General features: G+C 37.3%; 1 protein-coding gene across 1 annotated transcript in view; it reads right to left on the bottom strand.

The window, feature by feature from the left end:
* The window catches only part of dmpk (DM1 protein kinase), a 63703-nt gene extending 48924 nt beyond the window's left edge, over positions 1-14779 (bottom strand). The window contains exon 1 of the mRNA XM_084941334.1: positions 14019-14779. Coding sequence (XP_084797460.1) covers positions 14019-14184 — 166 coding nt within the window. The 5' untranslated portion in view covers positions 14185-14779. The remainder of the gene's footprint in view (positions 1-14018) is intronic.
* Positions 14780-15842: the final 1063 nt, after the last annotated feature.

Consider the following 15842-nt stretch of genomic DNA (forward strand, 5'->3'; position numbering starts at 1 on the left):
TTCTTCTCCAGATCTGAACCATTGTAAAGGTTGCAGTTCAAGGGCCTGAGGCATGAAATTCTTTTCAGATCAGCTGTGATCAATATTTTTTGGAACTTGATAAATAACAATAAAAGCTGTAATGGCTCCATTAGCATTTTGTGTAAATGTTTCTGTTAAAATTATAGCTTTAATGAGGTCTTTCTACATTCGTTTTAGTTATAAAGTATGTATATGTGTACATATAGTATGTATATTTACAGTACAGTATGTTGTGTTTGTTGACATGTTTTCAGGTGGAAGCAGAATTTGTGAGGATTACTACTGCTCCACTTGTTCCAAGGCTTTTTACACAACTTGACCAATACACTGACCAGCTCATAAAAGTCTTCAAGAAAAAAGGAGGCGCTGCAGTGAAGAAAATTTGACAAATTTTGGCCCCAGCCACAAAGGTGCGTTATTCAGCAAATTCAGTTATACAGCAAAATATTATGGCTAATAAGATCACTTTCAAATTTAAACAGCTAGTGTATGGTAGTTGCACATTGTACTTACATTTATATTAAGCAAGACAGAGTTTGGTACTCAAAACTTTGGAAAATTAAAATTACCTAAACATATGTAAAATCTGATCCCTCAATTTCGGGTTAAACCATAAGTGAATGGTTTTTATGTTAAAGATCAGTTTTTGAATGCAAAAAAGATGATGTATTAGTTTGTCTTCACCTCCATTATGGACATATATAATGTGGTGGAAACCCTGCCCAACAGGTTAACTATTCATGTCCATGTGATGATTAGTTGGTCTTGTGTACATGTCTATCTGTGCAGTGGATATGTCATTCATTTTGCGTATAATGTGAGTTTGTGTCATCCTAAAGTATTTCTGTTTTCTCTTCCTGTATCTCTGCCACTCTCTACAGAAGGAAACTATTGAAAAGGGGAGGGAGTGTGTCCTCAGGGCACTACCTTTTTACCTGAATGAAGACCCAAGCATCCTCTTCAAAGAATAATTGGTTGGTAATTTTAGTTTAGTTTTTTATCTGTATTAAACCAAATTTTGAATAACTAATGTTGTTGCATGTTGTAATGTTGTTGTTGTTGTAATTTGCATGGAACCTGTTTAAATGTTTTGGGAAATCTTCTTGTATACCCAAACTATTTATATTTATTGTTGAATCTGTAGTCTAAAATAGTGGCTCACTGGGGTGCATGTTCCTAATATTGTGTTTACTTCATTAAACTGGACGCCATTTTTCTATGTTTTTGTGTCTAAGCTACAGCTACAGCTGTTCAGAGGGAGCTGGAACAAATTACCCTTGCTATCTTCACCATCGAAAGAGTTGATGCCAGCACTCCTCCAGCCGATGTGGGTATAACCATCTCGGGTGTTCTGCATGACCTGGAAGACCTGGCCTCTGCATGTGCACTCTTAATGGGTGGGATATACAGGGAGTGCAGAATTATTAGGCAAGTTGTATTTTTGAGGAATAATTTTATTATTGAACAACAACCATGTTCTCAATAAACCCAAAAAACTCATTAATATCAAAGCTGAATGTTTTTGGAAGTAGTTTTTAGTTTGTTTTTAGTTTTAGCTATTTTAGGGGGATATCTGTGTGTGCAGGTGACTATTACTGTGCATAATTATTAGGCAACTTAACAAAAAACAAATATATACCCATTTCAATTATTTATTTTTACCAGTGAAACCAATATAACATCTCCACATTGACAAATATACATTTCTGACATTCAAAAACAAAACAAAAACAAATCAGCGACCAATATAGCCACCTTTCTTTGCAAGGACACTCAAAAGCCTGCCATCCATGGATTCTGTCAGTGTTTTGATCTGTTCACCATCAACATTGCGTGCAGCAGCAACCACAGCCTCCCAGACACTGTTCAGAGAGGTGTACTGTTTTCCCTCCTTGTAAATCTCACATTTGATGATGGACCACAGGTTCTCAATGGGGTTCAGATCAGGTGAACAAGGAGGCCATGTCATTAGTTTTTCTTCTTTTATACCCTTTCTTGCCAGCCACGCTGTGGAGTACTTGGATGCGTGTGATGGAGCATTGTCCTGCATGAAAATCATGTTTTTCTTGAAGGATGCAGACTTCTTCCTGTACCACTGCTTGAAGAAGGTGTCTTCCAGAAACTGGCAGTAGGACTGGGAGTTGAGCTTGACTCCATCCTCAACCCGAAAAGGCCCCACAAGCTCATCTTTGATGATACCAGCCCAAACCAGTACTCCACCTCCACCTTGCTGGCGTCTGAGTCGGACTGGAGCTCTCTGCCCTTTACCAATCCAGCCACGGGCCCATCCATCTGGCCCATCAAGACTCACTCTCATTTCATCAGTCCATAAAACCTTAGAAAAATCAGTCTTGAGATATTTCTTGGCCCAGTCTTGACGTTTCAGCTTGTGCGTCTTGTTCAGTGGTGGTCGTCTTTCAGCCTTTCTTACCTTGGCCATGTCTCTGAGTATTGCACACCTTGTGCTTTTGGGCACTCCAGTGATGTTGCAGCTCTGAAATATGGCCAAACTGGTGGCAAGTGACATCTTGGCAGCTGCACGCTTGACTTTTCTCAGTTCATGGGCAGTTATTTTGCGCCTTGGTTTTTCCACACGCTTCTTGCGACCCTGTTGACTATTTTGAATGAAACGCTTGATTGTTCGATGATCACGCTTCAGAAGCTTTGCAATTTTGAGACTGCTGCATCCCTCTGCAAGATATCTCACTATTTTTGACTTTTCTGAGCCTGTCAAGTCCTTCTTTTGACCCATTTTGCCAAAGGAAAGGACGTTTCCTAATAATTATGCACACCTGATATAGGGGTTGATGTCATTAGACCACACCCCTTCTCATTACAGAGATGCACATCACCTAATATGCTTAATTGGTAGTAGGCTTTCGAGCCTATACAGCTTGGAGTAAGACAACATGCATGAAGAGGATGATGTGGACAAAATACTCATTTGCCTAATAATTCTGCACTCCCTGTATGCACTGAATCTCAGTTAACCTCAAGACTGAAAGCTTTCTTTGAAGTACTTCAGAAGCTCTTCCTTCATCTGTATGTCAGCAGACTCTTGACCAAGGTACAGATGCTCAAGAATAAACTGAATGAATAAGCCAACCCTTAATTTGGATGATGAATGTTCTTTCAGATGGACAGAAGTTTTTCGGAGGCTGAATGGGAATAAAATGGTAATTTGTTGAAAATGACAGATAAAGCGAAAATTACATTTAAGAGAAATTTAGAAAATTTTGTAAAGTTTGTAAACTACTACAATTTGAGAGATTTTACTCTTGTGGGGGGGGTTAATTGAGATTCAAAGGATTTAATTGAGAGATGATACTGCACCAGAAATGTTGAAGGGTGGTGTGTATATTAGCGTTCAAGGCATATTGTTATGAGGTGTTCATATTCTGTTTGTGCTACATTGTGTGCATTGTAAAGGTAATTGCAATACATACTAAGAATAAGGGTAAGTTAGGAATACAGGATGAATGTATATTTTGCGGACTTTTAAAGACGAACAATTGTTTCCATGTTAAAATGTTTACAACTCAAGCTTTTTGCCCAAACACTGGTAAAATAAATGTTGACAGTGGCAAGTGTTAAATGGTTACTGCTGTGCTGTTGCAAAAAACTGAACGCTGACAAGCTGTTTTATTGTTAGACCATAATGTTGGCATGTTTTATTAAAGCTTTATTTGGGATGGTGATATAATTTTCTTTGATTGCTAATATCAGTGGACTATTTATTATTATTATTATTATTATTACATTAATTTTTTTAATTGTGGCTGTTGAGGTGGACACTTCACTTTGCATTGTTAAAGGAAAGCACTTCATTGGCGTTGTGTTACTGGACTGACCCTAAGCAATCATTGCAAATAGCAACTTTGCTATCCATTTTAGACACTAAAAGAAAAAACACTCCACAGACCTTACTAGCATCACATGTGCATAACTCAAGTGTCATCTTATCAACATGTTATGTGGTCTTCAATGTTTTTTTTCTTCTATTTCTGGCAGATACAGACATTTAATTTAAAGTCGTGATGTTGCATCTGTCTACATACTGTTAGTTACTAACCCTAATGAGCTTTTTTACACAAATGCTCACTGAATGTGTTGGCAATAAAAGAAATTTTAAAAAAATAAGTTGGATGTACTTAATTCATTTGTGTGGAACCTGTTGACAAAATAGATTTATGTAAAACTAATTAGTAAAGCACAAGGTGGCTGAAAATATAATATTTGAATTAATCTAACTTAAATTTAACATTTTACTGCCACAAATAAGAAATGTGTTGAAGTAACTAATCTAAACTAATCTGTAAATATATCATCTATGTTCATACAACATAACTTGATTTAGGTAGTCTTAAATATCTCTTGTTAATCTTAAGTAGTTTTTTAAAATTAGATGAACTAAAAATTTTTGCTTTAAACTAACACAATGCAATTTCGTGGAACCTGTTGACAAAATAATTTTAATTAAAGTCAACATTTCATTTTTTTGAGTGTGGATGGGAATGGTCCCTTATGGGGATACTTGGGGCTCAGGACTGTCCGGTCTTTGGTTAGCCACATTGGGTATGTCTTATCCATTAGCATCTTGTTCATTTGTGCTGCCAGACACTCACTGAGTGCAGGTAGCTTCTTTAGCCAGTTGGATAAATCATATCAGGGCCTGGTGCTATGTGACCCAGCATTTTCAGATTATGTTGTATTTTTGATTTTCTTATATTATATTGGTTCTTGTGTTGTTATTAGGATTTAGTTGAGTTTTATTCAATTTATGTTTCATCTGTGTCTCCTGATTTATGAGTCTTTTTCTGTCCTCTGTGTAGTTTGTGTTTTCCTCACTGTTCTATTTTTAGTTATGCACGTGCTTTCACCTCCCTTATGTTCTCATGTGTCCTTTCTTGTGTTCCGTGTCTCCCCAGTCTGTCATGTGTTTTATCTCTGTGTGTTCCATATTGTCAAGTTTGTGTTGTCATGTCTATATCTCTCACTGTTTCCTGTTTTATTTTGAAGAGTTGTGTGTTTCCATGTTCAACGTGTTTTGTTTTACTTCCCCTGTGGGTTCATTATGTTCATTCCAGTCAGCTGTTTCTCCATGTGTTTCCACTTCCCCTGATCAATTCCTGTGTGTATTTAGTCAGTGTGTTTTCATTCCATCTTTGTCAGGTCATCTGTGTTCCTTCCCTCTATGTCATGTAAGGTTAAAGATTTCATGATTCTGTTCAGGTTTGAAAAGTTTAGAGAAGTTATTTGTTAATACACTTGATAAATATATTGAGAAGCATAATCTCCTAAGTGATAACCAATATGGCTTTAGAGCGAAAAGGTCCACTTCGATGGCAGTGATGGAACTTGTAGAAGGGATATCTACTGCAATAGATAATAAGGAATATACTGATGGTGTTTTTATAGACTTAAAAAAGGCGTTTGATACAATTGATCATTCTATAATAATGAATAAACTAGAGAGATATGGTATAAGAGGGATGGCATACAAGTGGATGAAAAGTTACCTGGATGACAGATATCAATATGTCGAAATCAATAATGTAAAATCTAAGAAGTTGAAGGTAACTTGTGATGTTCCTCAGGGCTCTGTGCTGGGACCTAAATTATTCATATTATATATAAATGATTTATGTAGTGTTTCCAAACTATTAAAATGTGTATTATTTGCTGATGATACCACTCTGTATTGCTCAGGTAAAAACCTAGAACAGCTTCTGACTGCAGTGGAAAAGGAGTTAAATATATTAAAAAACTGGTTTGATATAGATAAGTTATCGTTAAATATAAAGAAAACAAAATTTATTATTGTTGGCACTGGACAAATGAAAAATGTATCTAAAATCAGGGTTAATGGAATTGAAATTGAAAGAGTGTACGAAAATAAATTTATTGGAGTGATAATTGATGATAAGCTGAGCTGGAAGTCTCATATAAACCATGTGAAAACAAAAATGTCAAAAACCATTCTCTACAAAACAAAGCATGTCCTGAACAAGAAATCCTTATACACACTTTATTGTTCTCTGTTGCTTCCATATATGACTTACTGTCTAGAGATATGTGGTAATGCATATAAAACAAATACTCTTCCTATTTTCAAGTTACAAAAAAGAGCTATAAGAATTATAAATGAATCAAACTATATAGAAACAAATAACATTTTGTTCTGAATACCCTGAAATTTTATGATTTAGTTGAATATAAAATGGCACAGATAATGTATAAAGCACAAAATAACTTGCTTTGCCACAGTACTCAGAAGCTGTTTGAAGTCAGTTTCAATATGACTTAAGGGGATCAGATTTGTTTAAAAACAAACAAACAAAAAAAACAAGATAAGGACAAACAAAAAGCAGAGATGTGTTTCTGTTAGAGGAGTTAACTTGTGGAATAGTTATGACAGTGATTTAAAAAGGTGTAGTTCATTTTCCTTGTTTAAAAACATGTTTAAAAATAGAGTATTAGAAAAATATATAAATCAAGAATGAAAGGAGCAAAAATAATAATACTGAAACTCTTGATTGTTTTGCATTGATTATTTTTATGAAATTTAATTTTATGTAGTTACTCATCTGAGGTGGAAAGTTTTTTTTGTTTGTTTGTTTGTTTGCTTTGTTTTGCTTTATTCTTTGCTTCGAACCCTATGTACATGAGCTGCATGCTTAAAAAGATCTGTTGTTAAAAGGGTTGACGTAATAAGCATATTCTTCAGCCAATACCTTTTGATTAGCCTTGTCTTGTGCTTTCTTGCTTTGTGGTAATCTTTATTCTGTATTCACTGAGATATTTGAATGCTAATCAATCAATCAAAGGTCATGTTTCCTCATTGTAGTTTCTCGCATGCAGTGTGGGATGAGGGAGATCGTGACACAGACAAAAGAAAACACAGGGCTTAAATACACAGAGAGAGCAATCAGGGAATGGGAGACTGGAGGGAAACACAGCTGGGACAAATCAGGACTAACGAGACAAGGGAAGCAAACACAGACACATTAACATCAGACACAGACTTTCAAAGTAAAACAGGAAAGATAACACAGACACATGGAATTGACAAGGGGATACAGCTGACAGGGGAGACAGAGCAACCATTGACCACAGAGACTGAAACCAGAAGGCAGAAAACTCTAACAAAGAAACCAAAAGACTAGAAATGATAAATAATGGCAAAATCAAAGTTCAATAATATTGTAAAACTGAAAACTCTGGGTTGATGACCCAGGCACCCTAACATTCCCTCGTTTTGCCTCGTTTTATATTTTATGTTTAATCAGCCATAATGAATGGCTCTCCTTTTGTTTAAACTCATTTCTGTCTCCTTCTCCTTCTGTGTCTGCACTTGGGTCCTCCTTCACAGTCTGCTTCTGCAGACCATGACAGAATTATGGAGTACTGGGTGGGATTCATACTTGTTTTGCTTCCTGGTTGGCGTAGAGTTTTTGTATGTGTGATTTTTTTGCTTTGCTTTGTTTTGTTTTGACTGAAGGGAAATGAACTAATTAACTGATAAAAACCAGAATGGATTTCTTTCTTTTCTTTTCTTGTGAATGACCTGAATAACAATAATTACTGATTCCAATGGGAAATTCATGTCTGACATAGCTCATCTGCTATATTTATTTGAGTTAAAAATATGTGGGGGCAAATTATTTTCTGCATCTGTCTGTTTTACGTTATAGAGTAGAGTCTTCTTGTAATGATGGGATGTTTTTGTTCCATAAAGATATTCGTGATTAGGGTTATTCAGGATGGCTTCTAACATATTTAGATTGCATCTCTCCAACACCTTCTCCAGTGTGTCCAGTATGACTCCAATCACAGAGCCAACTTTTCTCACTAGTTTGTCCAGTCTCTTTGCATGCCTTTCTGATCCTTCCTCTCCAAGCGGCATAGAACAGCACACTTGTCACCACAGGCTGACAGAACACCTGCAGCAGTTTACTAGAGATGTCAAGTGATCTTAGTGTCCTTAACAAAAAGAGGTGATTTTTCCCCTTTTGTATAGTTTGTCTGTATCCAGGGACCAGTCTAGTTTGTTGTCTAGGTATAAACCTAAATATTTAGATTTTGTTACCACCTCTATGCCCACCCTAAAAACCTTGACAGCAGGAGGCCTGAATCTTCAGAAATCTACTATCATGTCCTTCGTCTTAGAGACTTTAGATATGAGGTTGTTTTTGTGACTTCAGTTGCTGAAAGTTTTTGAAAGCTCCCCAGTCCATTCCTGATACACACCACAACAAGTATTTCTGAATGGGGTAGGTCTCAAATTTGTATTTGAAGTCTGCTGTATATTTACAATGTGAAATGTAATGGAGCCAGGACAGTCCCTTGTGGAGTCCCTGTTTGTGAGATGATATGGGGTGATTCAAGACCAAAATCATAAAAGAAAAGAAAATTCATAGAATTCAGCACTGACTTTTCAAAACCTTTCGATGTACTAGGACAAGTGGACACAAATAATGCCACCAAATTGCTTTCTACAGCATAAGATGGAGTTAAACGTACCTAACTGTTATAAATCAAACAAACAAAAAACACAAGTTAATAGATGGACGTGGTCAGCAGTTTGGTTTAGGGGTCTTATCACAGTAAGACAACTCTGGGTTTAAGTTGGCTGAGACTGTTCTGTGTGAAATGTTCATATTCTCCTTGTGCTAGCATACAGTGACCTGCATATACTCTGGCTTGATTTCACAGCTCAACAATCTGCATCTTCGGTTGATTTGTTGATTCTTAGCATGTATGGTACTCATAGCGTGGTATACACCTGAGTGCCACGATAAGGCTCTGCGTAAATAGAGTAAAGTGGTGCATAAATATGCGTGACTGTTTGCTTGTAACGTGGCTTGGAGTAGTTAGTAGAACTAGCAAACTCCTATATAATTGACAGTCCATTCCATTCCATTCCAGTTGGACCCAAGTCAAATATTCTTAAGCAGAATACTATTAGGTATGTACACTTTTTACATATTTGTGAATGGAGATATCCCTAAATGTGAAATTTGCATTCCTTTCTTTTTTAGATGTGGCCAACTGGTTCCCAAAAAACACAGATGCCTCTTATAAACTGTGAGTATGCATACTGCTCCCTGTTCTGTGTCCTTGCTGTTAAGCATAACATTGTTCTGTTTTCCATAAATGGAGTTCCTCTTCAGCATAGCAACTGTCAGATTTGGACTCAGTCTTTACAACTAAAAATAGCGGCTATCGTTATGAATAGAGGCAAGTTTTCCAGTCCATTATTTTTTGTTTCATTCTCAGGTCCAGAGAGGAATATGGGTGACACAGACGTACAGCGTAAACTTTTTAGATGAAGAAAGAACAGTTTTAGATATACAACTTATTGCAAAGTTACTTCACAAAAGTGTGAAAAGTCACCCTCATGTATTTAATTTAAAAAAACAACAAACAAACATTTAAAAAAACAACAAGCCAATTCTCTGGGTTAGTAGACTAAAAGTAATATATAGAGTCCTGTGGTGCTTTGATGCTTTTTATTTTATATAATGAGATTGTTATTTTCAGAGATTATTTTCATGTCATCCACATCACTGATCCTTGGACAGTCACCGCACATGACCTAATAAATAACCTAGTTCTATCAAGGCTAATAACCGCCAAGGCTCTGAAAAAATGTCTCTCTCCCAACTGGATAAAACATTTAATTGACCCAGAAGGAAAAGGATGTAACTTGTTACTTTTGGTCTAAAATCACTCAAAGTGATTTTTAAGACTAGGAAAGTGCTATATAAATGCAAATGCGTTATGTTTTGAACAGGATATGTTTGAAAGCAGTCCATTGGACTAGAGTTGATACACTTCACAACAAGCTCCAAACTGTGCAGCATACTGCCTTAGCCTGAGGAATGTGTCTAACTGCACTGGTTTCCACACTTTGTGTTAAAGGCGTGTTACGGTCCGGGCCATAATTCGGATCCCGGTGGCTGTTTTTTTTGTTCTGTGTTTAAAAGTCTACAGGTCATTCCTGATTGGAGAGCTGACGGCTGCTGATTGGCTTCCTGATCAAGTGGCTGTTTTGAAAAACCCTCTCCAGCAGTTGTCTTGGGACAGCAACTGACAGCAGCAGCAGACCCGTCCTTGGCCTCCAAACTCTGTGACTTTTGTGCACATGTTTTGCTAAGGACTGTTGAGCTTTGTAAATAGATTACTTTTCACGTGTAAATAGGGATGGGTATTGATAAGATTTTCACGATTCCTATTCCATTTACGATTCTGTTTAACGATTCGATTCTTTATCGATTCTCTTATAGATTCTTTTTAAAAAAGGAGAACACTAAGGTCAATTAGCTTAGAACTTTGTTTTATATCTTCTCTTTGAACAAGATAGAAATTTAGGAGTAACATGGCCTTACAAACCCAGCAGTGAGATCTTAAGAGATCCAGCCTACGGCTCTTCAATGGGGTGTCACAGGGTCCCCAGGAAAAAAAATTGTAAATGTAAAATAATAAAATAAATATTCTTCTGTAGCAATAACAAAGTTTAACATAAATTATTCTGTAGCAATTACACAAGAATATCCAGTAATGTCCCTGCCTACAATTAAACACATTCACTCACCGAAAATCGGGGGCATCTGCTGTGGCAAATGGGTTCAAGCCTTTTACCACAAACTGAGTCACTGCTCGGTGACATTCGTCTATCCTGGCCTGAAAGGAGACGCTACCGGTAGACTGCAGCGAGAACTGCCAGCATCTGAGCCAGACTCTGTCTCTCTCATCATGGTCACCTAAATGCACAGTAATGGCAGGTTTTGTAATAAGGCAGATCGCACTAACATAATATGCACTGTTAGTTGATTATTTACCTGCCGCATTAACGGGAGAGGACGTGCAAACGTTACCGCTGCTGCTGGGTTGAGATTCACGAGTCCGGAGCGGAATTAAAAACACGACATTCATTTAAGGTCATCGCGTGTTTTGTGAGCAAATGCTTTTGCATATTCGTAGTGTTTCCTCCCTTAAATGAAATATCCACTTTGCAAGTATTGCAAGTTTCCCTGTTGTCATCCGTTCTCGAAAAGTATAATCAAACTTGAGCCGCCATGTTTCCTGCCAGGTAAATGACGCTCCGCAACGTGGTGACGTCATTCGGGGCGACTGGAATCGATAAGGGAATCGTTTGCAAAAATGGCAAACAATTCCAAGGAATTGAAACAGTAGGAACCGGTTCTCAACAAGAACCGGTTTTCGATACCCATCCCTACGTGTAAATGGGTGCTGAAGCAGATGGGGTGAACTGCCTTACTATTGTCTGTACTGTTTTCTCTTATTTATTCAGTTAGGAGTAGCACTCGACTTTTGTTTGGTTTTTGTTTCACCTAGGGTTTAGATAGCACCTCCATTTCTGAATAAGCTTGTTTTGTTTGTTCTCCCTGGAGTTAAGCTTCAGTTTAGACACAATAAAGCACCTTTAACTTGTAAACCGGCTTCTGTGTATGGTTTTGGGAACCAGGGCGGGGTCACTTTGCTTTTAACCCTTATGTTGCGTTCCGGTACCCCTACACCGGGACATAACAGGCGTTAAATATATTAAACAAAAAGTGACAGTATTCTACAGTAATAACAGACACTGATGTTATTAGAATATCATGTGTATGTGTGTGAGAGATACAAAGATACAGTAATTATACTGCTGTGGGTCATTGTAAAGAAGCAATTGGAAGGAACAAGCTCCTAAATCCCTCCTTGACACACTGGTTGCCACAGCCTGTCGCTGAAGGAGTTGCTCAGTGCTGTTAAAAAGACCTGCATGGGGTGGAAGGTGTTCTCTAACAGGGATGACAGCTTGGCCACCATGGTTGACACCAAGCTTTTTCTATTTTTTGGAGCTGTAATAGAAAGTGCCACCAAAATATGTTTTTATTTTTATATTGGATTTTGCATTTGCTACTAAAATGGTTTTTGCTACTAAAACTTCTGTTGACCAGTGCTGTTAAGATAACATTTTAAGAGTATATAACAAAGAGAAAAGAAAAGAAAAAGCAGTAATGGAGTCATTGCTCGTTCCTGTAAATATTGACACTGGCTTGGTACCCATCAATGACATCTTCTGTTTAGGTAGCCATGTAGGGAGGTAAGACACCATAAGCAAACCAGACAGAAAAAGAGATGGAACAAGAGGACTATGAAAACACACTTTCCTTTTGTAGAACTTTTGCACCTCTAATGTACAGCAGACTAAGCAGAAGGGAGAGCAATAAATGAGTCATTTATCCATAATAAGAAAAAAAGATCATTATCTGTGCTGTGAGAATGCCTGATTTACAGTTTAGTTATGTAGAATCAGAAAAGTGCAACAAAAAATCCAAAATAAGCTACAAATTATAATTTGTATATGTAGAATTAGAGCTGAAGTGCTTAGCGAATTAAAACACTGATTCTGTATTAATTCTTGTCTAATCATTTAATTACATGAAATTCAAAGGGACTATTTTCTTGCAGTCAGTGGTGTAACTCTGAATACTTTAAGTAATTTCTAAACATACTTGCATATTTTTGTTAGTTAATGATTTAATTGTAGAAGTTATTTTTACTGTAATATTTTAGTGCTTGAAACCAGATCCTCATTCTTGAACACGTGTTGTGTTAAATTTGGAATGTCACGTCACTGAAAAGATGAGTTTCTCCACCCTATTGGAAAATACAGTTGGTATACTTATAGCCAGTCACACGTATGGATCAATTCTGTCAATAATGAGGAAGAAAGAGGGGATGCAAAATGAAAAGACGAACACAAAAAGCAGCTTTTATATGTAAGCTGTGATTCTCTCTGTGGGATTATATCATTATATCTGGTATTAAATCATTGTATTCTTTACAACCTATTGCCTGTTCAACCATCCTTGGGGTGACAGTGAATTCATAAGGGATTGCCAAAAGTCAGCAGAGAAGTTTGTCTTTGTGACAGCCTTTGTTGATTTTAACTACAAAGGGTGTCACAACCCAAAAGTTACAGTTACAGTTAGTCCTCTTCAGTCATGTAGCCCTCATTCACTTCTAACATTCTGTGCACATAACCTGCACAGCTACTTTTAGAGCAGTTTTGCCCAGTGCTTTCATAGCATCAATCCCTGGAAAATGTAAATCAAATCTGCCAGGAATAAACATGAGCATGTTGAAGTGGCAGGTGAGAAAGTTGTTAAAGACAAAATCTTAGAAAAAAATTTATTGTAGCCTCTCCTACATTTATTTCCCACAGCAGTCAGTTGGTGGTTATTTTAGTGTCTATATTAGAACATTTGCTCTGTTTTATCACAATAGCTAAATCACATACATAGAGCCATATATACTTGCACAATAAACCAACTTTTGTATAGACCTTTAGCTTGAATTCAAGGTTAACTGTAGCTGCTTTTCAATAATTTTAGAGGCTCTGAAGTAACTGGACAAACAAACAACTTTAAACATGAGGACTGCATTCAATACTTGGATGAAATTCATTTCCAGTCAATGACTGCCTGAAGTGTAGACTTCATCAGATGTTGTATTTCCTCCTTTGGTCCCCTGCCAGGCCTTTAACCCAACTGAGGTCAGATGCTGTTTTTGTGGCACTCACTGCCAGTATGATTGAATCATAATGTGTATAAGTATGATTCCATCAAACTTATTTACACAGATAATGAAAAATTCCATAGATTATGCCCACTTTGCTACTATGTTTGAAGGTTCTCCATGCATGATCCCTGTTCTGTAATATACTTGTATGTCCATCCATTAATGAATAATAAGTAAAGTTCTGGTTTTCTGTTCTGAAATGTAGCTCTTAAACAGCACAAGTACAAGTGAACGAGAGACTGAGAGCAAAACAAAATGGTTGCCAAGAAGCATATAATGTCCAGCAGAGTAATATTTAGAGATATTATAAAGGAGCAATTGTGAGGAGTTGGCTAATTACATACTTTTATATACAAAATAAAATACCTAATCACACACACCTAAAACAAGAGGCAAGAACTCACCCCACTGGAGAAAACCAGAGACATACTTCTCCCTTGCAAAGGGTGAAGAGTAGAATTCCTGATAGACGCCAACCAGTAGATCCAACAGTGTTTGGAGTCCAACAGGTCCTGTGGTCCGGTGGCCCTCTGCCAGATCAGATGCACCTAGGTCAGGCCCCGCTGACATTTTTCCCAGGGGGTGAGGGCTTGGTTGTTTGTTTTAGTGCTGTAGTGAAGCCCTGGTGTCCATGACTTTAAATCTTCAGTTTGCAGTTTCTCCCGTTTGACTCTTTAAAATTATGTTTATAGTAAGAGTCGGCTTTCTCCAGATCACGACCTAATTCTACTGCAAACCCCTCCTCAATTGCCTTTCCTTTCTAGCTGTTCTGCTTGATCACAGAACATGAGCAAAGGTTTTCATACAGACATCTTCTTTTTTATCATATTCTCTATCCCTCCCTCAGTTTACTGTCACTTACACTCTCCCTCGCTTGTATGTCTGTCAGATGCCTGCATGTCTGTCGGGGTCTCTCCTTTTTCTTCTCTTCCCATAGCCGTGCGTCTGTTAAGCCTGCAGTTTCTCCAACTCTGACTCAACACCTTTTTTGGTCTGGATCTCCCTCTCGCTGTCTTTCAGCTGCCCCTTTTCAAAGTAATCCAAAGTTCCTACTGCAACAGTTTAAGGTAATAGCAAAGCACTGAACTGTTCAGAAACAATTCCTCTTTTCATTTTGTGCATTAGTAGCTCTTTGTACTACCAGCCCTTGTTTGCTTTTATTCCCTGTCCTTCCTCTTGTGATAGAGCAAAGAGGAACTGCTGACCTGAATCAGTTCTAGATTTTGCTTTTGTTTTGAAAATGCAAATCTCTTATTTTGTCCACTGTCCAAAATCTTTTTTTAGTTCTCTTCATTTTTTTCTTCTGTCCCACCCTTCTCGCCTCTCTGTTATCCTTCTCAGTTCTCATCGTGTCATATTTTTGTCACTCATTCTCTCAGGAATGCAGTAGAAGCCGTTTCCTCTCATCCAGTTCAATGGAGTTGAAAATTGTATTGTTAGGGTTAAAATTGTTTGTTCATCTGTTACTACTGTTTGTATCCCTCTTTTGCCCTTGGCTGCCTGAGCTGTAGTGGTCTGTCTGTACTCTCTTTAACAAGATTTTTTTTCTTGTCCCCAACTTTTCATTCTTTGACATTCCAAACAACCTGCCTCTTTTCCTCTCTCTCTTTTCCTTTTCTCCCTTTTCTCCTCCTTATTTATAAATACACCCACCTTACACTCAACATCACATACATTATATATGTGTGTATATGTATACACACACACACACACACACACACACACACACATATATATATATATATATATATATATATATATATATATGAGTGAGAGAGAGAGACAGTCAAGCCTATAATTATTCATACCCCTGGCATATTTTGACTTAAAGTTACTTTTATTCAACCAGCAAGTGTTTTTTTTTTTTTTTTTTTGACCAGAAATGACACAGGCATTTCCCAAAAGATAATAAGATGATGTACAAGAGGCATCATTGTGGGGGGAAAAAAATTCTCAGCTTTTATTGACATTTGAGCAAAACGTTTTATGTCCAGAATTATTCATACCCTTAACAGTAACCTATAGATAAGCCTTTATTGGTTATTACAGCAATCAAACACTTCCTACAATTACAGACCAGCTTTTTGCATGTCTCCACAGGAATTTTTGCCCACTCGTCTTTAGCAATGAGCTCCAAATCTTTCAAGTTGGAGGGTCTTCTTGCCATCACCCTGATCTTTAGCTCCCTCCACAGATTCTCAGTTGGTTTCAAGTCAGGACTCTGGCTG

Source organism: Perissodus microlepis, chromosome 10 (assembly GCF_051167445.1).
Source record: "Perissodus microlepis isolate ML-2025 ecotype Zambia chromosome 10, ASM5116744v1, whole genome shotgun sequence".
NCBI lineage: Eukaryota > Metazoa > Chordata > Actinopteri > Cichliformes > Cichlidae > Perissodus > Perissodus microlepis.